Source organism: Felis catus, chromosome D2 (genome assembly GCF_018350175.1).
Source record: "Felis catus isolate Fca126 chromosome D2, F.catus_Fca126_mat1.0, whole genome shotgun sequence".
In the NCBI taxonomy this organism is placed as follows: Eukaryota; Metazoa; Chordata; class Mammalia; order Carnivora; family Felidae; genus Felis; species Felis catus.
This window is the reverse complement of record NC_058378.1, coordinates 71,441,122-71,466,367: the sequence shown is the minus strand read 5'-3', so window position 1 is coordinate 71,466,367 and position 25,246 is coordinate 71,441,122. Positions and strand designations below refer to the sequence as shown.

Below are 25,246 nucleotides of genomic sequence, written 5' to 3'. Positions count from 1 at the left end.
ATTGTGCGTTTTAGTTTCTTATTATGTTTTCAGTTTGTTTACTTTGAGAGAGACAGAGACAAGTGCGAGTGGGGGAGGGGCAGAGAGGGAGTGAGAGAGAGAATCCCAAGCAGGCTCCGGGCTGCCAGCACAGGGCTCGATGTGGGGCTCGGACCCACGAAACTGCAAAATCAGTACCTAAGCCGAAACCAAAAGTCAGACGCTTAATCAACTGAGCCACCCAGGCTCCCCTGTTGTTGAACATTTTAAACAGTCTTTAAGCAGTTGGTTTCTGGATTCTAATAAATCACAACTATCGGAAGCCAAATCTGGGGGGTTCATGGCTTGGAAGGAACTACTTTATGGGCTAACTGTTCAAAACGCCAAAGTTTCAATACTGGATTGCCCCTGGCAGCCTTGTGTTGCAAAAAGGAAAGAACCCATGCAAGTTGCTTTCAACTAGAGTCCCGGTTTGGCCCCAGAAAACAGGTCGCGCACTACACATGGTTTCTCCTCCCCCCTTTCCTTTAAAATCCAGTAGGAATCAGAATCTGAGATTTCAAGGGAGTAGAAAAAACCAGCTTCCATTACATTTGAAATAAAGCTTATTTAAAAAAGAAAAACATGTAGTCGTGGGGCACCTGGGTGGCTCCGTCCGTTAAGCGTCCAACTTCGGCTCAGGTCATGATCTCGCGGTCTGTGAGTTCGAGCCCCGCGTCTGGCTCTGTGCCGACAGCTCGGAGCCTGGAGCCTGCTTCGGATTCTGTGCCTCCCTCTCTCTGCCCCTCCCTTGCTTGCTCTCTCTCTCTCTCTCTCTCTCTCTCAAAAATAAACATTAAACAAAATTTATTTTATGCAGTCATGAAAGGCTTTTGTTCCATCGTTTGGTAGAATCCCAAGACACTCACCAAAAAAACATTCGGGTGAAGCATGAAATCACAGTCATGAGAATGTGAGGCATTAGGCATAATCAGAAGATTTCAATCAATGTGACTGGCCTTTCGGCAGCAGCTGACAAAAGTCAGCTCTGCAGATGCCAAGCATTTTATCGATGAGTAGTCCAGTTGTGATACCGTGTCTGGCGCCTGGTGCTTCGGCCAAGTCAGGAGGACATTATCAAAGGCACAGAGTTCCAGGCAGTGGCCTGGACTAGGAGGAGGGCCGATGGGGTAATCCGGGAGCATGGCTATCTCCAGAGCCATTTCAAAACAAAACCAAAAAGCCACCTACACAAGGAAGAAAGTAAGCCGGGGACGTGCAGTCAATCAAACTTTGCATTGAAACAAGTGATCCTGTGGTCTTTCCTTCCAGTGGATAGATTATGGGCTTTCGATTAACCTGATATCTCAGAATGGGTGCTGGTGCCTGTGTCTTTGTGACCGTTATTAAATGTTTACCCTCACGCTTAAAACAATTAGGCCAGTTTCCTTCCTCGTGGCCCCGTAAATGTATCCGACGCTGGGGATATTTATCCGAAGTGTCTTTTTCCATTTAAACTGTCTCCTCATAACGTTTCCATTTTGCAAAAGCCCTGGTGTTCAAAAAAGGCTGGACCGTGGGTGGCAGGTAATCCAACCCAGCATCAGGGCATTCTGGACTAAAGGGAAAAATGCCTCTTTCCTGAGCCTTTCCGGATGAGGTCATTGTTTTCAGACAGCCTGTACCTAATATAAACGGGCTCAAAGTCCATGGCTTGCCTCATACCAGTGTTTTGTCAGGGAACAACATCCAAAGCCACGAGGAATAGTCAGGCTGCTAGTAAAAGGAACCCCCCGGAGTTATAGTATTTTTGTGAAATCCTTGTATTTAAAAAAAAAAAAAGCAGTAAGAGCCCATCTGGTGAGATAATAATTCATTAAGCGAAAAAAGAAGGCAGAAGGCTTGGGAAGATCAATCTTTTCTCTCTTGGCCTCATGTGTTTGAGTTATTGTGAAATGACGGGGACCAAAATCTGGATTCTGGATTGTGCAGAATGGAGGAAAATCCGAGGACTATTCCGGGCGTGTTTTAATGGTGGCTTCCCAGGAAGGATGGTTTTCTGCAGGTGTGATTTCAGGTGAATGGATGTGTTCTTAAGACTGGTCTTTGGAGTTGGTAGGAGACAGAGCAGGGAGAAGGGGGTGAGGATTCTGTATGGGAGGAAGGAGCTAGAATCCTGCAGGAAACTTCTCGTTCTTCCTGAGCTGGCTGCGGCACACCCTCTGGATGGCACACCCCTCTCTGGAGTCCAGCTCAGCCCACGAACTCCTGGGAGGAACGCCAGGGCGCCAGCCTTTCCTTTGAGGAGTGGATGTAGTCCTTCCGTGTGCCCAGCCACCTCGCGAAGAAAAGCTGAAATCTTAGCTCTAAGGTTTGTGCATGTAAATGACCTGGGAGCAGACTGAGTTCATGGATCCTCATCAAACGGTCGAAGACAACCAAGGTTTGTTTGACTGTTCATTTTGTAAACCTGGCCACATGTGCCGCCTGGGGTAGACCACGTCTTTAGAGATGGGGACAGGGGCGTCTGGGTGGCTTAGTCAGTGAAGTGTCCCACTCTTGGTTTGGCTCAGGTCATGATCTCACAGGTTTGTGGGATCGAGCCCCGCTTTGAACTCTGCTGGCAGCACAGAGCCTGCTTGGGATTCTCTTGCCCTCCCTCTCTGCCCCATCCCCCGCTCACTCGTGTGTGTGTGTGTGTGTGTGTGTGTGTGTGTGTGTGTGTGTGTGTGCGCGCGCGCGCGCGTGTGCATACTCTCTGTCTCTCCCTTTCTCTCAAAATAAATAAATATTAAAAGAAAAGTAAAAAAAAAAGGGAGAGATTCAGGGACATTTCCATTGGTTAAAATAGTTTTATGCTTATTATAATACGTTAATACTCTGTTTATGTGCATAATATGTTTTTGTATAAAATACATATATATCAGCATATTTAAATATATTATTAATATAATGGGGTTTTACAACCAACATGAGTATTTTGTAGCAGGAATCCAGCTAAATTAAATTAACTTTAGATTGGTTTGTTGAAGCGCATTATTTTTTTTATTAAAAAAATTTTATGTTTATTTAATTTTGAGAGAGAGAGAGAAGAGAGTGACAGAGCGTGAGGAGGGGAGGGGTAGAGGAGGAGGGAGACATAGAATCAGGGAGACAGCAGGCTCCAGGCTCCGAGCTGTCAGCACAGGGCTCGAGATCATGACCTGATAGAACGCTTGAAGACTGAGCCAACCCAGGTGCCCGGAGCACTTTAAAAAGAGCCCTTAGTGACTGTGAGTAAATCTGTGATTCCCCTTTCTGCTCCCGCACTCTCTTTTTCTTTTATAACCCATTTCCATGACAATACTTCTGTGTTAACCTAGCTTTGAGATGAATTCTTTCCTTTTTATGAAGCAGTTTTTCTGCCCCTGCCTGAGGCACGTAGGTGCTTTGATTTTGGAGGCCATCTCTAGAAAGCTTCCCCTTACAGTTATGTTTTGTGGGAGTTTGTTCCCCGGTGAGGCTGGCTTCAGGAGTGACCCAGCTTATCCTGATCAGCGTCGCCAGGGACTGGCAGACAACTCCCCAACTTCAGAGGCGGCCCGACACAATCTTGTGAGCTGCTCCATCGAAACCAGCAGACTGTGTCGATTCATTTGATGCTTCTTTTGAGGCTGGACCCCTTAAGATAAGGGATGGTGACTTATTTTGGCTTCTGGCGAATAGGCTGGTGGGTAAATCCGTGGAAGGCAGATACGCCCTGGACCCTCCCACCTTCACTTGTGATCACGCTGCTCTTCTCGGTTTACCAGGCCCTCCAGTGAGCTCGGGTTTGCCTTCCTACCCAGGACAGGTGGGACCGGGGAGCCCGGCCACGTTGCACTTCACAAGTACACGCTTGTTGAGACACACACAGGGACCGCAGGTTGGCACACTCTATACGTGATGAAGTGTTCGTGCTGGCTTCTTGTGCCGCGAAACTTTCTCCGGCAAATGAACATTATTTCGAAAGACGGCGCTGACTTAAAAATCTGGAAATGTTTCATATTCTTTATTGACCTGCCTTAGACCTTTCCTGGGAAGACGAAAGTGGACACACATCAGAATAAGAACGTTTAAAGCTGACAGCGGGCGGTAAGCCAGCTGTGCCGAAACTAGTTCCCCCTAGGGCAACATCACCTGATGTCACAAAAGGCCCCTAAATTCTTGGGTAATCTCTGGGCTCTCCTCAAAGATAGAATCTAAATGCTAATGATGATACCGTGCATATTAATGAGTATTAATGTATTACTAGTATTCAGAGTTGGAAACTAGGATTCTATCCCTTCTCCTAAGCGAAAGGGATAAAATTAGAAGATCTCAAGATGTCTGCATGTCTCTATTTGAATAAACTTGAAGCCCTCTGTTTTCCCTGGACTGTAAGAAGAGTGGATGTCAGTTTTGATTTCCAGGAAAGATAGGGCAGGTTTTAGAAAATCTTATGTGATAGAGAGATTATGAGTAAACAGAGTGAGCCATGTATCTGATTATATTTTTTGAGGTCAAACTGGCGGGAGGGGTGGGGGGAAGAAATTTCTTCAAAAGAATTTCATTTCTTTTTTCCTTTTTTTGACTACTCTCTTTCCACTCCATGGCATATTTTTAAGGGATTTGGAGTCTTTCCACTTGCTGCCAGCTGGAATTTACAGAAAGTGTATCTCTAGAACACTCAACAGTTGACTTGAATCTTGGTCATAATTAAATTGGAAGGTTGGCAGATTATTCTGAGACTCAAAAACAGGCACACCTTATGTTTGAAACAGAAGGAGTTTCACTACTCTGCATTGTTTTAAAAGTGTTCTCCATTGGGAAAATTGATAATGTATTTTAATTACCTATTTTTTAGAGAGAAGGATATTCTGAATGGCTATGTAATGAACAAGTTTAACCATGCTTAAATTTTGTCTCTTATTCTTGTAGCTGGATCCCTCCCTGATGCTTTAAAGTTTTAACAGAGCTTTCCCTGCCCACCCATCCCTCTTTAATAAGAGTACATCATCCTGTCCTGTCCCTCCTGGCACACCTTAAAAGCATTAGCTAGTTAGACGACTTGATTTACTACCTTCTGCTCTAAACGATATGCTTACAGCTGGTGTTTGCATACAATTAATAGTACTTTAGGCATTGGAGACACCCAGCCTTCTCTTTTATATTAAAATCTAACCGTTGGGGCACTTGGCTGGCTCAGCCAGGGGAGCGTGTGATTCTTGATTCGGGGGTTGTGGGTTTGGTTTGAGCCCCATGTTGGGTTAGAGAGGACTTAGAAATTAAATCTTTTAAGAGATCTGTTTGTTGACGTGTACCTCTCCATCGTAACATATTTTAAAGGTCGGGGTGAGAGTCAGGATATCAATTCAGAACACTGGGATTTTGCAGGGCCTGTCTCTAAATGCCATTCCTTTCCAAAAAGGGGGGAAAGGGCAACGTGCTGATGAACACGCCTCTTAGATTTCATCTGAGAGGGAGGAATGCTGGACAGGTTTTTCTGCTTTAAGAGGCAGTTACAGCTGCCACAGCAAATGAGCTCTGCCAAGGTCGGTGACCAGTGGGTCAGTTAGAGCATGACATTGCCAGGGACCTGCCCCAGCAGTGCGAACGGGCCGCAGGAACACTGGCGATTGGGTTTTCATGGAACAGTCGACAACAGAATGGGCTTTGAGAGGTCTTGTCCCTGTCTCTCCTCCCCCCCCCCCCCCCCCCCCACTCGATGCTTGCAGGCTCCCTAGCTTCTGACTGCACCGCATTACCTTGACCGCCCTTGAAGACCACGTATCTTGTATAGATCTTAATAGAAAAGAAACTCCCTGAGCCTGGTATTACTCTTCTTTATAATACTTTTCACGGGAATCATACCTCATGCTGACACATGGATTAAAGTGTAGAGAGAGCTAGAAGGTGAACTGGGCTGCACCGTGTTCTTAGAAAAAAGGTCACTGTGTTAGTGGGGTGTATTATTTTGTGGAAGGCACATCTCTGGACTATTTTTAAGTGACTTAAATGGTCTGTTTTCCCTATTTTTCCTATATAAGGTGTTGTTGGCTATGTGAACCCTCAAATGCGTGTACAGATTCATGAATTTAATTAGCCATTTTACTTTTGAGGCTCTTGGCCCCACCCATGTCTCCTTTCTTTCTTTCTTTTTTTTTTTTTTCAACTTTAAAGGCACTCTCGCTGTAATAGTTTCTCTCTAATTGGTAGCTCTTCCTTCTCGAGGAGGGTCTACTGATGTGTCATTGAGCCCTCCCTGGCCTTGGCAGGAAAGCAGGTCTTTAATGTTCTCTGTGTTATCATTAATTTACTAAGCATCTCTCAGCAGGTGGCAGGTACTGTGCTAGGGGCTAGGTACTGTGCAGGATAAATCTCGGTCATTCAGAATCTATACCCTTGGAAGGACCACTGGCATTATGAGCCAGAGATGAGCGGGGCACCTAACCTACATGATAAATTAACAAGTGCCTGATTAGGGTGAAGAATGCAAGTGTTGGAATATAAGGCGAAAGGGGAGGGAGTCACCTAAGGAGATTCGGATCCTGGGAAGGCCCAGGGGTTCTCTGGGATAGAGATGAGTCCAGTGGTTTTAAGGGCCACAACCTGACCACAGATCTCTTCTCACCATGGCTCTAGCACGGGGGAAGTTTGCCTCTTGTTCTCAGGGACCATCTGTGCCCATCATTACTGCCAGTGCCGCAAGGACTGGGGACTTATTTTCCCCTTCCTAAAAAGTGGTATTCTTTGAATTTCCAGGTTATTTTTTCTAGCGTACACCTATGATTTTGGAGTTGCAGAAGGAAAGCACGTTACTTCTGGACACAGTGTCAAGCTCTTGAGCTCTAGGGACAGAGAGATTTGGTTCCCATCATGGCTTGGATACCTACTATCTTGAGCAATGTCTTAATTTCTCCAAGCCTCAGTCTCCACCTCTATAAAATGGAGCTAATAGTACTACCTGCTTTATAAGATTGTGGGCATTAAATGAGGATGTTTATGTTCATAAAACCCACAATACAATGCCCTGAATGTAATAATGAATGACTTATGGAGCGCCTGGGTGGCTCAGTCAGTTGAGTGTCCGACTTTGGCTCAGGTCATGGTCTCAAGGTTGGTGAATTTGGGCCCCGCGTCGGGCTCTGTGCTGACAGCTCGGAGCCTGGAGCCTGCTTCGGATTCTGTGTCTCCCTCTCTCTCTGCCCCTCCCCCACTTGTGCTCTGTCCCTATCAAAAATAAATAAATGTAAAAAAAAATAATAATGACTGACTTCTACGGTTACCGATGGTAGTTTCACCTGAGAAATGTAGGTGCTTCCAAATTGTTTATTTTGTTGAAGAGTGCTTTGGAATCCAAGCCCTTGGTTCTAGTCTGGTTTTATTTTTATGTGTGCGTTTTATTTTATTTACTTTTAATTATGCAAATCGAGCAGAAGCTTTTGCTGTAAACATCTCAAACAGTGTAGGAAAGGAAAAAGCTTCCCTTGACCACCATCCAAACCAAGGGGGTAACTAGGATTATTGGTTATAGTTATTTATTTTATTTTCATCAAAGTAATTCATGCTCCTAGTTTTAAAAATGAAATAGTGTCTTCTCCCATGAACGGAAGACAGAGGAATGACAGCCAAGGATTCCAGCGTGTTTCTGGCCTGACTTCCTGGGATGACGCATCCCTCCCTGTTCCTAAGTTCAGCTCTTTGTGTATCGATTTCAGTAGTTTCTCTGGACACAGGACTCACTGTGGTTTTTAAAAGTTGGGGGTGCCATTTCTTGCCTTTGTGTTTCAGACGTTGTCAATTGTGAAGAGTAGAGAAGAGTTAATCCTAACCTTGCGTTTGTAGTAAATCAACGGATAATGTCGACAATGAAAAAACAGTATCAAGAGACGGCCATGCAAACATCTTATTTAGAGAGATGGGTTTAAGTACCAGGCGAAATAGCAAAAAAGAGTTCAGATAGGTAGCCCCCTCTCTCTTACCCCATTTGCACACACAGGGAAAAGGACTTTCCTGCCCGTCACAGCATCTCACGTCCTCTTCGGCTGCCGCCTGTGAGGATTAGTCTCCAGGCAGAAAGAAGGTGAGGAGGGGAAAGGGGGGCTCAACTCCTTCCCACAAAGACGGTCAAGTCTGCTCCGTCTTATCCTTCATCCCTGCCTTCAGCGGTTGTCTGGTGCCCCCAATCCAGGCCCTTCCTGGTTTGCCCCTAGTTGACATCGCTCCCCTCAGCTTAAGCGACAGCCTCCCCGTCTTCGCATTTATCATTCATTCAGTTTCTAGCGTCCAGAACTGCGTTGAGATCTCGTCTGCACTTCCTCCTCTCTTGTTCTTTTTGGGGCTTCGTGAAGATGCAGAGATAAGCACGTGATCAAAGCACCATGTTGAACCAGAAGCTCCGTGTTTGTGTAGATTTGGGCACTCAGTTCCTGTCTGATGCTCTAACTACCTCACATTTAATGGTCTTTCCTACAGCAGAATCGTAAGGTCATGGATATGAGAAACTGTGATTTTTATGTCTTTCAGAAATCTCAGTACTGAGCACATGGTGGGAGCTCACCAAATCTTATTGACTGGTTATTGATCTTTGGTTATTGGGCTGGCAAGAGACATTGATGCACCCTACCTTTAACAGTAGAGTCACATAAAAACCAGGTCACCAAGAAAATTGCAACTTTCTCATTTTTGCCTTTAAGATTCCAAGGAAACATCAGTGTTAGCAGCAAGGATTTTCAGACAGGGTAAACTGCTATCAGTTACGTATTGCTGTTTCAGAACCATTCCAAAATTCAAAAACTTAAAGCAACGATCATATGTTATGTTTCGCGCGCGAGCCTGCAGGCCGAGGACCAGCTGCTCTCGGTGGAATCAGTGGGCAGTTTGGCCGACTTGCACGTTTGGAGCTGGCTCCGCTCCGTGCGTCCCTCCCCCTCCTCTTGGGATCCCGGTCATGTCCGCATCTCAGTGACGGAGAAGGACAAGAGAGCAAGCACAGACACGCATGATGTCTTACGGCCTAAGTTCAGAACTGGCGCGGGGGCACATTCTCCTTCGTCTTCCCGCCCCAGCAAGTCACGTGGGCGAGCCCAGTCTCAAAGTGAGCGGGCGTCGGAAACCGACGGGGCAAAAGACTTGGCCACAAGGAGGGATGCATTGGAGTCACTAATGCAATGTCCTACCTTCGATGCCGTAGCGGTGGCATTGGTGCAAACGAGCGCTATGACACCCAGTTACCCTGACAGTGCCTTTATTTTTGGCTTCTAAGAAAAGAAAGATAATTTTAGCCCCCAGAGACCTTACCTACCATGCTTGAGGAAAGGATCTACAGATGAAGCCAATGAATAAGATGTTTGTTGAGCAAAAAGCTAAGACATAGAAGTTTGAGCATCTTGTGGGGCCAGGCTAAGAAAACTCTTTGGAAACGACAAGGTAGAAACTATTTTAGCCTTCGTCGCAACTCCCCGACTGTGATTATACCACGGAAGCAGCCACGGAAGACACCGAAATGAATGGACACAATTGTGTTCTAGTAAAACTATCTGCAAAAACAGACCGCAGGCGTTAGCTTTATAGCCTGTTGACCTAGAATAATGAAGGAAATGAGAAAACGTCAGCTAGGGGAAGGCTTTTTGAAAAAGGAACAACTGTTTTATTTAATTTTTTTTTTAATGTTTATTTACTTTTGAGACAGAGAGAGGCAGAGCATGAACAGGGAAGGGGCAGAGAGAGGGAGACACAGAATGTGAAGCAGGCTCCAGGCTCTGAGCTGTCGGCACAGAGCCCGATGCGGGGCTCGAACTCACGAACTGTGAGATCATGAGCTGAAGTCGGACACTCAACCGACTGAGCCACCCAGGCGCCCCAGGAACAACTATTTTAAAGGCCGTAAAGATTAATTTAACTTAGCAAGATATGCTTTACAGGAGCCAGTAAAACCTGTCTGGTCATTCCATAGATAAATTTTCCAACAGGTTAACGTGGTCCAGTCGGAGTGAAAAGGCCACACTTTTCAACAGTGTTACTGCTTGTGACAAATCATTTCTGCTTTTAAAAGCCGGTTTGAAAACACGCTTACCAAGAACGTTAATGTTTTTGTTTTAGCTGGAGAATGAGGGGGGAAAAGGTTTAGAAAGAAAGTAACAGGAATACCTAATTAAAATGATTTGGCTTTGTGCCATTTTGAAAATTTTATTTGACCGATGTGACCTAGATTTGTAGAAGGCAACTAAGGGGATTAATAGCGATGATTTATTTTTAACTGTTAAGAATATGCAGGAATCAAGTGGGCATTTTGCCACCACGGTTGTACTTCACTTAGCATTTACTTAGCAATATTCATGTTTTCTCCCGTATTTGAAGATAGAAAAAAATCTCAGAATATTGTGGGAAATAAAGGGTTTTGGGTTTTGTTTTGTGTATTTTTTTTTTCCTCTCTCAAAATCTTCAATACCTGTTTATTCATTTACATTCAGCTTGTCAGTAGCCTGTACTTGGGTAGGTTTCCGCTCATTAAATCCAGATACAGAAACTTGGAGTGCAGCTTTTGGAAAGGTGGGAAGTAGAAATGCCCCCTGGATAAGAGTCTTAATTCCGTTAAATGTTTCCCAAAGCTTCATATTTTTCTTGGGTGCTTCTTGGTTTTTCTTTCCCCGTGGAAGATGTCAAAATATACAAGGAAGACAGGGACTGGACCGTATTGTTCGATTTCAGTCATTTTGTACTTATTTTTGAGCTCTCGCTTCCTGGCAGTCACTGTCCTTGGAGTCATCACAAGGAAAAAGCTTAAGCGACCCCCAACCTTTGTGGTGCTCACAGGACAGCAGTAGCTGTAGACAAGTGGACCACAGCATGTCAGACGTGCCCGTGGGTCCCAGGGGGATGCAACCAGTCTCCTTCAGAAATAAGAGGGATTTGGGGCGCCTGGGTGGCTCAGTCGGTTAAGCGTCCGACTTCAGCTCAGGTCACGATCTCGCGGTCCGGGTGTTCGAGCCCCGAGTCGGGCTCTGGGCTGATGGCTCGGAGCCTGGAGCCTGCTTCCGATTCTGTGTCTCCCTCTCTCTCTGCCCCTCCCCTGTTCATGCTCTGTCTCTCTCTGTCCCAAAAATAAATAAATGTTAAAAAAAAAAAAATTAAAAAAAAAAAAAGAAATAAGAGGGATTTTTCCCAGGTAAATAAACTCCCTCCTGATTTTACATACAGAGGATTGAACTAAAACTGCATCTTAAAAAGGATTTAGAATTTTCCATTCTTAGTCTTTATACCTGAAGTTGGTGATAAAATTGAAAAGAAATACCTCGGGAGGTTTCGGGGGCACAATAACTTGAAATCCCGTGAGTTTCTTGGAAAAACACCATTTTCCAGGGTAACGCAATCATGTAAGTCTACTCTGTTACTGATTATTATCTTACATCTTTATGTAAGATACATTTATATACACGTTTTTCTTCTTTTCTTGGGGAGTTCTCTTTCCGCTACGTCAGCCACTTTCCTAGTGTTATGCGTTGAATTGTCACCCTATAAAAGTTTTTGAGTTCTCGGGGTGCCTCAGTGGCTCAGTCAGCTAAGCATCTGACTTTGGCTCCGGTCATGATCTCGCAGTTCATGCGTTCAAGCCCCGCGTCGGGCTCTGTGCTGACAGTTCGGATCCTAGAGCCTGCTTCAGATTCTGTGTCTCCCTCTCTGTCTACCCCTCCCCGGCTCATGCTCTCTCTCTCAAAGATAAACCTTAAAAAAAAAAAGATGTTGAGTTCTAACCCCTACCACCCGGGAATGTAACCCTATTTGGCTGTAGGGTCTTTGCAGATAGTCCAGATCAGATGAAGTCATTAGGGTGGGCCCTAATTCAGTGTGATGAGCTTCTAAAAATGGGAAATGTGGACACAGAGACAGACAGTGAGGTTAAACAATGTGAAGCCTCAGGGAGGAGAAAGCCATTTACAAGCCAAGGGACACCTGAGGCCACTGCGAACCAAGGGCCAGGCTGGGTACAGATTCTCCCTCTCAGCTCTCAGAAGAAACCAGCCCTGCTGACACCTTGAGCTCAGACTTGTAGCCTCCAGAAGTGTGAAACAATACATTTCTGTCATTTAAGCAATTCAATTTGTGCTTTCTTAAGGCAGCCCCAGGAAGCGAAAACCTTTACTTAATGCATAATGTCGTTGTAAGCATTCCAGAGCTAGTGTATGTAAATAAATGTGCACAAAAGTGGCTGCCACACAGTATTATTTTATGACACTGTGGGTTTCAGCCTGGGTGGCACCAACATGGGGCCATCGGCCCAATGATGACAGCTCTCCAATGACTGTGGATACCTAGGTCCCCCTGGGACACAGGGGACCTCTGGTTATCACCAAGCAGATAAAGCGGATTCGCCGCCATCATGTGAGATCCGTGGAGGGAGCTGTGTGTTCAGAGAGTAGGAGAGCCACAGAGAGGTTACAAGAAGGATTAGGACAAGGGTATGCCAAGAAACTTCCTAGGATCCAGACTTCCAATAAACTTGCAGATGTTCTGTCTTTATGAAGGAGGAAGATTTGGTTTTAGTCTCTTTATGATCCTCAGAGCATTTTAATAAATTTCTTGCTTTAAAGTTTTCTGTTTGTTGCTTTTCTGCACCATTCACGCCCATATTCACGTTTAGAGTAACGAGAATTAAGATAGCTAAAATGTTTTGAGTGCCTCTTGTGTGGCACACGCATTGCCAAGTGGTTATATATCGTATCATCTCATTTAATTGTCTCAACAACTCTGGGATGGACACACTAGTATTATCCCCATTTTATAGACGAGGAAACTGTCGCTTCCAGAAATATCTTGTCCGACACCACGGTGAGTGGCAGACCCAGACCTTGAACCCAAGTTTAATTGTAAAGTTTCTTCTCTCATTAACTCTCAAATCCCTAAATATGAAATGGCTAGGAGTATAAGATTTTCATAGCTACAGTGTACATTTTAAATGGTAACTATTCAACTTACTTTTTAGGCCAAAGGGGCGTATAGAATGCCCCTCCTAAACCAACATCTGCTAACCAGCTAAGCTGCTTCACCTTTAAATTTGTTTTCCTTTGAATACATTTGTGGGAACTTTTGTCCACAATGCCTGTTTTTCAATAAATTTTTAAAAAACAACCCTAGGGATTTCATCTTTAATGAAAATAAAAATAGACTTAAATGACTGTTGAACACCTGCTGTAGACTACAGTGGCTAGGTAACTGGAGATACAATAGATGTGGTCCCTACTCTAGTGGTGACCTTTGCGGGAAAATATATAGTATAATAGAATTTAATTGGGATGCCTGGGTGGCTCAGTCAGTTGGGCATCTGACTTCAGCCTAGGTCATGATCTCACTGGTCTTGAGCTCTAGCCCCACGTCAGGCTCTGTGCTGACAGCTCGGAGCCTGGAGCCTGTTTCAGATCCTGTGTCTCCCTCTCTCTCTCTCTGCTCCTCCCTCCCCCCCAAAATAAACATTAAAAAAATTTTTTTTAAATAGGAGATTTTAATTTAGATTGGGACACCCTGGGGGCACCCGGGTGGCTCAGTCGGTTAAGCGCCTAACTTCAGCTCAGGTCACGATCTCGTGGTTCGTGAGTTCGAGCCCCGTGTCGGCCTCTGTACTGACAGCTCAGGGCCTGGAGCCTGTTTCAGATCCTGTGTCTCCCTCTCTGTCTCTCTCTCTGCTCCTCCCCCACTCACACTCTGTCTCTCTCAAAAATAAATAACCATTGAAAAACAATGTTAGATTGGGCACCCTGGAAGGCCTCACAGAGGAGGTGGCATTTAAGCTGAGGCCTAACTGATAAATAGGAGCGAGCATGGCGGCGGTGGGAACCACACAGATTGCCTGGAAGAGGGAAGAGCGTGTGTGAGGTCTCTGATGTGGAAACAAAGTGTGGCTTGTTCAAAGAACTGAAAGATAACCTCCGTGACCGTAGCACAGTGAGAAAGGATGAAGAGATGAAGGCAGGGACACTTCATAGTACATGCCACACTCAGAGCTTTGGACTGCATTTTGCAATGACCAGCTGTTGAAGGGTTGCTGTACAAGTTAATGTGGTAACGTTTTGTTTTTTTTTTAATTTTTTTTAATTTTGAAAGTGATTAAAAGTTAATTGAGAGGCATCGTGATGTTGGTGGAAAGATCTTTGAAAATGGGAGAGAATGGATTCTAGAAATAGTCCCCAACGCACGTGGTCATTTGATTTACAACGAAGGAGCCGCTGCGATTCAATAAATGGTGCTGGAGCCACTGGGTATTCATGTGGGGGGGAAATGAACCTTGATCCCTATCTCACGCCATTTGTGAAAATTCATTTGAGATAGAACATAAAAACTAAAACAATCAACTTCTGGGATAAAACATGGGATATCTTTGTAACCATCACTTAATGCTGCTTTCTTTTTTTTTTTAAAGATCCAAAAGCAAGGACTAGCCATAAAAGGCAAAAGTTGTTTAATTGAATTTTCTTAAAATTAGGAACTGTTCATCAAAAGCCATCAGGAAGAAAATGAATAGGCAAGCCACCATCTAGGAGAAAGTAGTTGCATTAGGTTTACCTGAAAAAGTACTCATATCTGATGTGTATAAGGAACTCCTACAAATCAGTAAAGAAAAAGCAGATAATCCATACTTTACAAAGGCATATATGTCAGGGGCACCTAGCTAGGTCAGTCGGTTAAGTGTCTGATTTCGGCTCAGGTCATGATCTCATGGTTTGTGAGTTTGAGCCCCATGTCGAGCTGTGTGAGACCAGCTCAGAGCCTAGAGCCTGCTTCCGATTCTGTGTCTCCCCCTCTCTCTGCTCCTCCCCTGCTCGTGCTCTGTCTGTCTCTCAAAAGATAAACATTTAAAAAAAATTTTTTTAAGGCATATACTTCACAAAAGAGGATATCCAAAATGGCTGATAAGCATATGGAAAAAGTCTCACCATTGTGAGTCTTCAAAATGTAAGTTAAAGCCCCAATGAGGTACCATTATTCATCTACCAGAATGGCTAAAATTAGAAGGACTGATAGCACTAAGTCTTGGCGAGGGTCTGGGACAACTGGAATTCTCCTGCAATGTTGATGGGAGTACGCACTGAAGCAATCACTTTGGAAAAGCGTTTGCCAATACCTTCAAAAGCTAATCCACACTGACCATACCCTAGGTGTATCCTCAAGAGAAATGAGCATGAATGTCCACAAATGGACACGTCCAGTAATATTCATAATAGCCCCAAACTGGAAAAACCCAAACATCCCCAAACAGGAGAATGGATAAATTAGTTGTGGTTATGGTGTACTATTTGGGTGGAAGATTACCCGGGGGGAAGAACTGTTGATACACATGGATGAATGAACAGGTATTATGCTGAACAAAAGGGTACATGGAAGGGTACACACTGTGTGAATTATCTTGAGGTTCAAATGCAAGCAAAACGGATCTCGTATGATAATAGTGGTTACCTGGAGGGAGTATGGCAGTATTACAATGCATATTTTTGGGGCACAAAGGACCTTCCGGGGTGTTAGGAATGTTCTAGATGTTGATCTGGGAGGTAGTTGCATGGTTGAACACATGTAAAAATTCACCGAGCTGTGTACTTGAGAGTTAATGAACGTTACCATAAGAAGTATTTCGATGAAAAATTTAACATTGGAAATGATCACAAAAGGTTTGAATGACATGGGAGACATTTTTGATAATAGTTATAAGTTGCACATGTAATGTGATTTGAACTACGTAAAAAATTAATGGGAAAAAACTGCAAGAAAATATACCGACGTATTAACAGTGGTTTCTGGATGGTGGGTTCATGTTAGTTCCATTTCTTTATAGTTTTCAGTGTTTCTCAAACTTTCTCTAATGAAGTATATTACTTCAATATCAGAAAATGAAACGGAAGGAACTATAGCTGGGAAGATATTTGACATACAGCACGTAGCCTGCTTCGGATCCTCTGTCCCCCCGTTACTGGCCCCCCTCCGGCACCTCCCCTACTCATGCTGTCTCTCTCTCTCTCTCTCTCTAAAATAAACATTAAAAAACAATTTTTTTAAAGAAGATATTTGACATAACTTGTCCCTCAATTGTAAATGAAGTTTGCAATTTTAGGGGTGAATGAACAATTCAGAGATGGGTGAATTCATAGGGTCGCCATAGGGCTTCGCCATAGAGTAAGCCCACAGAGGAGGAACAGCTTTGAGGGAGGGGTATGGTTGAAATCAGGGATGGTGGTTGGTCAGTTAACCTTGTGTGATGTTTCTTTCAGCCTGGTCTGACTTTGTTTCTATCCACTTGGTGGACTCTGTGGACCTTCAAGTATGTAATTGCTTTTTCTACAACTCTAACGTGATGATCTTTTAAACCATCTGTAATTCATATTCTTAAAAAGCTCTTTTTCTATCCTTTTACATCCTTAGGCATTACCATTTGCTCTGTTCTCTATTTTAAGGCTCCTTCCCCACACCCCCCACTCTGCTTCTCCATATGCCAATGTGAGTTTAAAAATTGTGCCAAGCCATTCTCTCCTCCTGAAAAAAAAATCAATAAATAAAAGACCCACGGAAACGCACACACACACTCACACACATACAGAGACACACACGGAGCTCCAAATGATCCATCTGTCCTGTTGAAGATATTCACCACCCACTTCATCCTGGTGCAGGCTATTTTTGTTTGCTCTGTCTTGAGAGCTCCTATATTGGAAGCCTTTAGAGAGGTCTTTGGTGTCCACCAGAAAATGAAAAGCAAAGCACTTTGTTTTTCTATTTTATACCTATTGCACGGCTGTGCACAAAGAGATGTTCAATAAATGCTGATCGAATTGCCATTATACAGATCACGGTTTATGCTACATTGGGATTTTCCCAGGCACAGCTTCACTGATGGCTGCACATTTATAATTACGAAGTGAATTGTGGCAAGGGTACTATTTTTTAGAATCGAGTATTTTTCCTCATCTGTTCTCTGCAAACCTATATCCTCTTAGGTGAGTTTAATTACTACGTTTTCAAATGATCTGTGATGAGTTGAAGGATGAACTGAAGCCTTCTCTGAGTGGGTTTTTTTTTTTTTAACTGCTTTTCTCCTTGGCAAGATAAGTAATAGCATTATGCTATGTTACTGGAAATTTTAATCAATAAAATGCATGTGTCTTTAATTAGAAGGCTAGGAAGTGCTGCTGGGTTGGATCATTTTGTTAATGCGATGAGCTGAGGGGTCAAGCGTTTCTGCACAGAGGGTCAATTTGAGTAACTCGAGTCTAGATGGGCAATTCTAATATTTTTCCCAGATAACCTCCATGAAGATTCATCTTCAGGTCCAATGTTCATAAATATTTGTGAAGCATCTCCGCAGAAGCAGACACAGAGATGGAAGGCTACCTTTGCCTTCAAGAAGTTCATGGTCCAGTGATATTCCCCCCCTCTCTTTCATCTATTCCTATGGCTCCAGTCTTCACTTTGATGGACACTGCCAAAGACACAGCCCCAGCTTCGACCTTTCCCCTGAGACTCAGAGGAGCAGTCCTATTTCCTGCAGGAGACCACTCCAGAGATATTCTGGTGACATCTCGAGCTCATTATTATATCTGAACTTAGTTCATCGTCAACAAAATTCAGTCTCTTCCCTGTGTTTCTTACCTCAACAGCTCTATTTTTTTTCCCACTCAGGCTCTATTCTTTGGAGCTCTAACCAAACCCCTTCTATCTCAGATTTACTTCCTCCTTTGTAAGTATCCATATCTTTGTATTGTGGCCATCTGTCCACTGGAGTCAACTCCTGTAAATAAACACTGCCCATCCTCAGTGTGACTGGGGGTAGGAATCCACGCAAGAAGGGGATGGCTCCATTGGGTACTCTATATTTGTGGCTTGTGTTCCTTAGCTACTAATAACTTTGTCTTAACCCACTTGCCCCATGGTTGTCAAAGCTCATCTGTCTCCCTTCCCATCTCAACCTGAGCCCGGCACTACCCCTCGTCTTCCTTCTCCCACATGCTGACACATCACTGACTACTTCCCCATTTCCACCTTCCTTTTAGATTCAATATTTCCAGAGACAGACAGCTCTTCCTCCCCCAAGAACTGCCCCTTCTAATTTGGCACAGTCTGAAGTCTTCCTATCCCCAAATACCGCCCATCCAGGCAGCCCTCCCAAGTCATGGCCTGCCCCAAACAGTGACATGGTATCGATACCAGTATGCTTTGGGATGCCAAAAGTAGGTATTGCATTTGTTAGCAGTTCCAAAAGTTCATGGAATGGGTGTTTACCATGGGGTAGTAACACCAGATTATGATTTATGGCATACTGGAGAGAAGCTATGATTTTTGCATCAAGAGAAATATTAGAGGTAAAACATCACAGGGAAACATGGATGAATTTCAAACACGTGCTGAGCAGAAGAAGCTAGAGGCAAAGGGGTACAAACTGGATAATCTATGTTTATGAAGTTCTAAGAACTGCAGAAATGGTGTTAGAAATCAGAACGGTGGTTGTCTCTGGTGTGGAGGTGGGCATAACTGGGAAGGAGCAAAAGGAACTTTCCGGAGTGACGAAAGTATTCTGTATCTTGACGGAGATGTGGGTTACAAGGGTGAATGCATTTGGCAAACCTCATTGATTTGTATACCTAAGATCTATGCTTTTCACTGTGTGTGAGTTAGACCTTAATTTTATAAAAGGAACAAAAAATTAATATGTATACTAGTGTCCTACTAGTGATGAAAGAGAAAGGGCTATATAATGTGGAGATAAACAAAATAATATCATGGAGAAGGGACATGTTCTTCTATTTGTGGCAAGGAAGAAAGTGCGATAGATAAACTTTGCTCTGAAAGTCCCGCTAGGATCATATTCTTAGCTGTTGGGGAGTACGTGGACCCTTATGAGTGGTTCACAGCAGAGATGTCGTAATTAAAATCTGATTCTACAAGCGAGAAGGTATGAATCTCTTCTGTGGAAATTTCCAATATTTCTCAAAACTTTGCACCCCACTGCCTTCCTCCAGTACCTGAAATAAACCACAGCTGTTGGGCTAGGCTTGGTGGGTGGGAGGGTTTACACCACAGGTATCCATAACTTACATACACGTTCCAAATCGGTAGCCCACAGGCCACGGTAGGCCTGTAAGCATGTTTTCTTTTCTTTCTTTGTGTGTGGGGGGACGTGGGGATGGATGTAGACAGGTTTTGTTTTTTTTTTTTTTAAACTTAGTTGCAAATGTTTGAAATTTGGGGAGATTTCACATAAAAATCTGAACAGCTGGCAATTCTTGGGCTGCGTTCCCAAAATAGCAATGATTGCCTGGATCTGAGTAGGGGACGTACTTTACACATATCTTACCACTCAAGTATCTCAGAACCAACCTACAGCCTCAGTCGTTGTTTTAATTTCTATTTTTAGCCCCATGAGTCTTTGAATTTGCAGCCTTTGCCCTAATATGTATAGAGTCCCTCCTATGTACTAGGAAGTGCTAAGGGCTTTAGTAGATACAAAAGGGAGATACTATTATTACATCCATTTTACAGACAAGGTAATCAAGGTAATAAGTGAAACACTCACCTGAGGTTGCCCAGCAGTAAGCAGCGAAGTCAGGATCTAAATGAGGTTTTCTTACTCCAGAGCCCAGGCGTTTACTCACCACGTTGTTGTTCTTTATGTATTAAAAAAAAAAAATGCTTATTTCTTTGAGAGAGAGAGAGAGTGGGGGAGGGGCAGAGGGAGATAGGGACAGAAGAGGATCCAAAGTCGGCTCCCCACTGACAGCAGAGAGCCCAATGTGCGGCTTGAACTCACAAACCACGAGATCATGACCTGAGCCAAAGTCAGACGCTTAACAAGCCACCCAGGCGCTCCTTCTTCATGTATTTTTTTAAAAAGTTTTTTAATGTTTAATATTTTTGAGACAGAGAGAGCCAGCAGGGGAGGGGCAGAGAGAGAGGGAGACAAGAATCGGAAGCAGGCTCCAGGCTCTGGGTGGTCAGCACAGAGCCCGATGCGGGGCTCGAACTCATAATCCATGAGATCATGACCTGAGCTGTAGTCGGCCGCACGACCAATTGAGCCGCCCGGGCGCCCCTTTTTCATGTATTTTTAATTCATCCACTATTTCGTACTTACCTCTGGTTAGTCGAATTCTTGTAAGTTTCCTTACAATTTATTTTGATAGACTAATACCTGGTCTCCAAAATCTCTTGATTGCATCCCTAGCATTAAAAAAGAAACCCCCCGAGGGGCGCCTGGGTGGCGCAGTCGGTTAAGCGTCGGACTTCAGCCAGGTCATGATCTCGCGGTCCGTGAGTTCGAGCCCCGCGTCAGGCTCTGGGCTGATGGCTCGGAGCCTGGAGCCTGTGTCCGATTCTGTGTCTCCCTCTCTCTCTGCCCCTCGCCCGTTCATGCTCTGCCTCTCTCTGTCCCAAAAATAAAAACGTTAAAAAAAAAAATTATAAAAAAAAAGAAACCCCCCCCACATATTTATGTATATTATTTACTGATAAATAATACACTTGACTATATTAATGTTGTGTACATTCAGAGGCATACACATTTAAAAATGTTAAAAAGATTATATACATATATATGTGTGTGTGTATATATATATACACACAATTTTCTTTCTATATTGTGATAAGTTATCTTTTAGCCATTGCCTGTTTTGGCAAACAATATATAAAATATAAAATGACGCCTGGATGATGATTCTTCCTGAAAGCATCTTTCACATCAGGAACTCCCAATTTTGTATCCAGTGAAATCATCCCTTCCAGATTGAGGGTGGGGTCGAAAGTCACCAGAGCTGGTCACACTGTGGAGACGAGAAGTGTAAATTCCCCTTTGTTCGAAAAGTAGTTGTCAGTCTGGAGCCACACTTAAAACACTGCGTTCTAAATCCTGAAATTCCAAATAGCCAGAGGCATCCTTTATTCATATTAAGGTCTCGGATTTGCCTTTGGGGAATGTAGCTACTCCGCAAACATCTGATTCTGACAGTGGGTTTAGTTTCTTTTTCTTTCTTTCTTTCTTTCTTTCTTTCTTTCTTTCTTTCTTTCTTTCTTTCTTTCTTTCTTTCTTTCTTTCTTTTTCATAATTTATTGTCAAATTGGCTTACATACAACACCCAGTGCTCATCCCAACAAGCGCCCTCCTCAATGCCCATCACAGCGGGTTTAGTTTCAAAGGGAGCAGTAACCCTCAGGTCTCAGTTTCTCAGTCTGAGATGTGGGGGCTTCGTGTGGCGAGCTCCACCCTTCATCTGTCAGGACTGCTGCTGTGATTAACACATTCATGGTGATAATGTACTTGGACAAAAACAAGTACTGAGAGACGCAGTTGATAATGAATCAGGGTGAAATGCATCTGTGGATGTGTGCCAGGTTTTCCCAGAGTTCTGACATTCTAAAGAAAGAATGGCAGTGAGCAGGTTGTTGGGAGGTATTTTTTTTTTTTTTTTTTTTTTTTGGTGCTCGCTCAAAGGTAATGCCATGTCATTTCTCTCAATAGAGTTGTTCATATGTGGATGGATAGGTTCTTCCTTCTAAGACCTTCCCAGTTTCCTGAGCTTCCTTCCCATCGTCAGTTGTGATCTGAATAAAGCTTTCTTCAAGAGCATCCTCTCTTCGAATTGTTCTTTTCTGCCTTCCCCCAATCCACTTATTTTCTTAATAAGTTTTTTCTTCAAGGTTCAGATCGAACTTCATATTTTCCATAATCCCACCAGTACCAGGCTGACTCAGTCTTTCCCTCCCATGCGTTTTTATAATGTCAGGGTATGGCATTGAGAGCGTGGTTGAAGGAACACATTGGACACATACCCCCTGCAGACTCCCCAAGGGAAACACGTTTTCTGTGCTGCTGCTGGAAATGTAATTGAAATACATAAAAATGGTCCATGTAAGATGTGAAACACAAGGGGCGCCTGGTGGCTCAGTCAGTTGAACGTTCGACTTCGGCTCAGGTCATGAGCTCATGGTTTGTGAGTTCGAGCTCTGTATGGGGCTCTGTGCTGACAGCTCAGAGCCTGGAGCCTGCTTTGGATTCTGTGTCTCCTTCTCTCTCTGCCCGTCCCCTGCTAGCACGCTCTCTCTCTCTCAAAAATAAACAAACATTAAAAAAAAAAAAAGATGTGAAAGACAAACCACTTGTCTTTCTGAAACACGTTTTCTTTAAGACACAAAATTAAGAGGCACCACTCACCATATCCGAAAATCTCTAAGCCAACCCCAAACTATTGCTATTTTTTATTGCTATTAAGTCTACACTGTGGTGGTGTTTACTATGTTGTATTACAGTTGGGCCTGTATCTCCTGAATCGCCCACTAATTTACCTGCTCTTTGAGTGCCCCGGTCTTATTCACCATTAAGGCAGCTAACGCCTGACCTGTCATATTGTAGGTGCTGAGTAAGTATTTGTGGAATGAAGATAGCTCCCTTACACGATGGATGGAGAAAAACCTGGCACTGATTTTAATCAGGTCTCCTATTCTCTTCCTTATCTGTCTTGCATATTTCTTATGACCATAAACTACAAGCAGTTCCTCTTTGAAGTCCAAGTTTAGGTCCAGAGGTGAATGATTGCAAGAAAAGGCCCTGGGGAGCAAGAGGCCCTGATTGCAGCATAGTCAGGAAATAGATTATTGGGAGATGGTTGACGTTTTCTAGTAAACTGACAGTGAACATGAGGTTTGCCAGGGTGAGCTGGAGCTATTCTGTGTTGAGATAGATGAATTATAAATACCTCAAACTGTGTCACTGGAAACGGTCCCCTCTGCATTTTCCTCTGGGAGGGCCGTGGAGGGGGAAGCAGGATCAGGCAGGCTCCGTGCACCTGCTCCAGGGCCAGCACCTCCGGCAGAGGAGGTCCCAAGAAACGCTGACGCTGGGGCTTCTGGGTCCACGTTCATCTATTTATCCCACCAGCAAGGACAGCTTGTCTCCTAATAACCAACCACTGGGACAGCTTCTTGTGGCCACAGCTGGCTTGGGCCTCCCGGGCTTGTGCCCGTCACTTACTGTCTTCCAGTTCAGTGGCACTTTGATAAACTGTGATCTGCGGGAAGGTAATCACATCCTGCCTGTGTAGGAATAGGAGTTCTTAGGCCAATCAGTATAAAATGTTTTTATTGTCCTCCCCTATTTAAGCAGTTAATAATGACCAAAGTGTGTTTTGTCTTTGACACTTGCCTTCGACCCAAGTATTGGATATTCACATTTCACTCGGAGTTCTTACCGAGAATGGTCAAATTCTCTTTACAAGGCTTTGAACACCTAGTGTGTGGGGCATACAGGTCGGATGCAGGGTGACAAGACAAGACTCCTGCCCTCTAGAAGCTTAGCAGGAAATAACAGGCTACAGATAACCATATGACAGTGCAGGGTGTAATAAATTCCACAGTGGTCAGGAATTTGGTGCTCTGACCCTATGGAACAGATTCATGGGGCAGCCCGGTCTAACATACGGGCCTTGAGCTCCGGGATGCATGTGACCCTCCCAGAGCTGATCCCCGTCTGCGGCTTCTTCCTTGAAGGCCCTCCAAGCCTAGCTTTCATTGCCGTTTGGAAATCTTGCCTGTGGGGGGTATTGTCAGAGAGTGATCTGAGAGGCTTGCTGTCTGTTCAACTAATTAGGCTTCAGTCCTCGGAGTGCCTCCGTGCTCTCAATCCTGAATGCTCAGCAGATTTTGTGTAGTATCTGAATTATTAATGGAGATGATATGGGAGAGGGGGCTGGGCTGCTGGTTCTGTTCTGAGCAGGTCCTGGGCGGGTGGCATTACGGGAAGAGAGGCAGCCACTTGCAGAGTGAGGGAAGAAGCAGGCCTTCCCGAGGAGCCCTCCCCAGGCGGGAGCCTGGGCCAGTATGCTCAGAAAATCACAGCCTGCTTTGGAGGAAAGGGTAAGACCCCTTCAACAGTGGGCTTCGCACACGAGATGCCCAGGGCTGACAATGCAGATGAAGAGAAGGACGAAACTTGAGGCTGGCCGGTAGCAGGGAGAGGTGGGTCGAGGCGTATCTCGAGGTCCCACTGTGCCCCCTCGGCGGACCCTTCCCACTTGTAAAGCTGTTTCTCCGCTTCTTCTGTCCCGTCCGGCAGCAAAGATCATCCTGATTATTGGGAGCTACTGCAGGTGTTTTCAGTGTGCTTGCTGAACTCGTTTGTTTGCTCGTTTCTGATGAAAAGCAAAACAAAAAACTGAAAAGCAAGGAGCCCTCTTACCACTGATGAAGCCACAGGCTGCCAATTCAGACCATTCCTTTAGAGAATGAAATCCCCTAAATAGTCACACTATAAGGTGGTGATTTTCCTCTCTTAAAAAGTTGTCTTTCTTAGCAAGAAGCAGGTGGATCTCAGCAGATATTTTCAAGGGAGAGGTAGGCATTTGTCTGGGGGGGGGGGGGGCGTGTGGGAAAGACCTAAACCATAACAGAGCAAAAGGAAGGTCAGGGTTCATTTGTGAAAAACATGGCTGCGGGAATTGACCTGTGACTGGCGCATTAAGAGCAGTCATGAAGGCATCCGTCCCCTGAACACTGTGTGGCCTCAAAACGCCTGGCTCTGGGGTTGGGGTCCGCCTCGTGGTTGAGCAACGGTAGCACGCAGACAGCTCAGGGCCTCTCGGTGCGGGGCGGAGCCACTGGGAGAATTTGCCCACTGATGATTTCTTTTCATAGTTTATCTTAGAAGAAGGGCTTGTGCAGGTGCCGTGAAACTGTTACCAGAGGAATTAGAAACGTCCCACCCAATGAGACATGCAGGCCACCCGATCTTGGGCGAATGTGAAGCGTTTGTAATTAACACTAGCTTTGCCGTGTAACGCCCTGTGACACTTTGTCATACAACCATAGCAACTGTCCCCAAACGCACTGCACCTCTTCGTAAATGCTCTGACTGTAATTTTCCATGGGCTGTGGCAAGAGGCTGATATTCATGAAGCAGTGGAAGAAAGGGATCCACTGATGTTTCTTCAGGGATCTTCTACATACTGTGCTCTCATGGCTGAAGGCATTGCCATCAGTCAGATACCCCTGCCAGCATATCTTTAAGTTTGGAGGCTTGGCTGAGGGGAGCGGGGCAGGGGGCTGGGTAACATGGGGGGGAAGGATTAAAAGGTACGAGCTTCCAGTTATAAGAGACAGGATACAACGTACAGCATAGGGAATATAGTTAATATCGCAACCACTGTGCATTGGTGATGGATGTTAGCTCGATTTATTGTGATTCCTTCATCATATATGTAAATATTGAATCACCGTGTTGTACTCCTGAAACTAACATAATATTGTATGTCAACTATACTTTAATTAA

General features: G+C 44.4%; 1 protein-coding gene across 3 annotated transcripts in view; it reads left to right on the top strand.

Annotated features, from left to right (window-relative positions):
• The window catches only part of ABLIM1 (actin binding LIM protein 1), a 303,758-nt gene that overhangs the window by 82,158 nt on the left and 196,354 nt on the right, over positions 1-25,246 (top strand). Inside the window, exon 1 of one of the 3 annotated variants that reach the window (XM_019813866.3) lies at positions 1,270-2,401. The exons of 1 other annotated variant lie outside the window; for it this stretch is intronic. In XM_019813866.3, the coding sequence (XP_019669425.1) occupies positions 2,344-2,401 (58 nt within the window). In that variant the 5' untranslated portion in view covers positions 1,270-2,343. Of the gene's footprint in view, positions 1-1,269; positions 2,402-3,211; positions 3,231-25,246 lie in introns of those variants that run through there. One more of the 3 variants, XM_045040719.1, reaches the window with a different exon arrangement.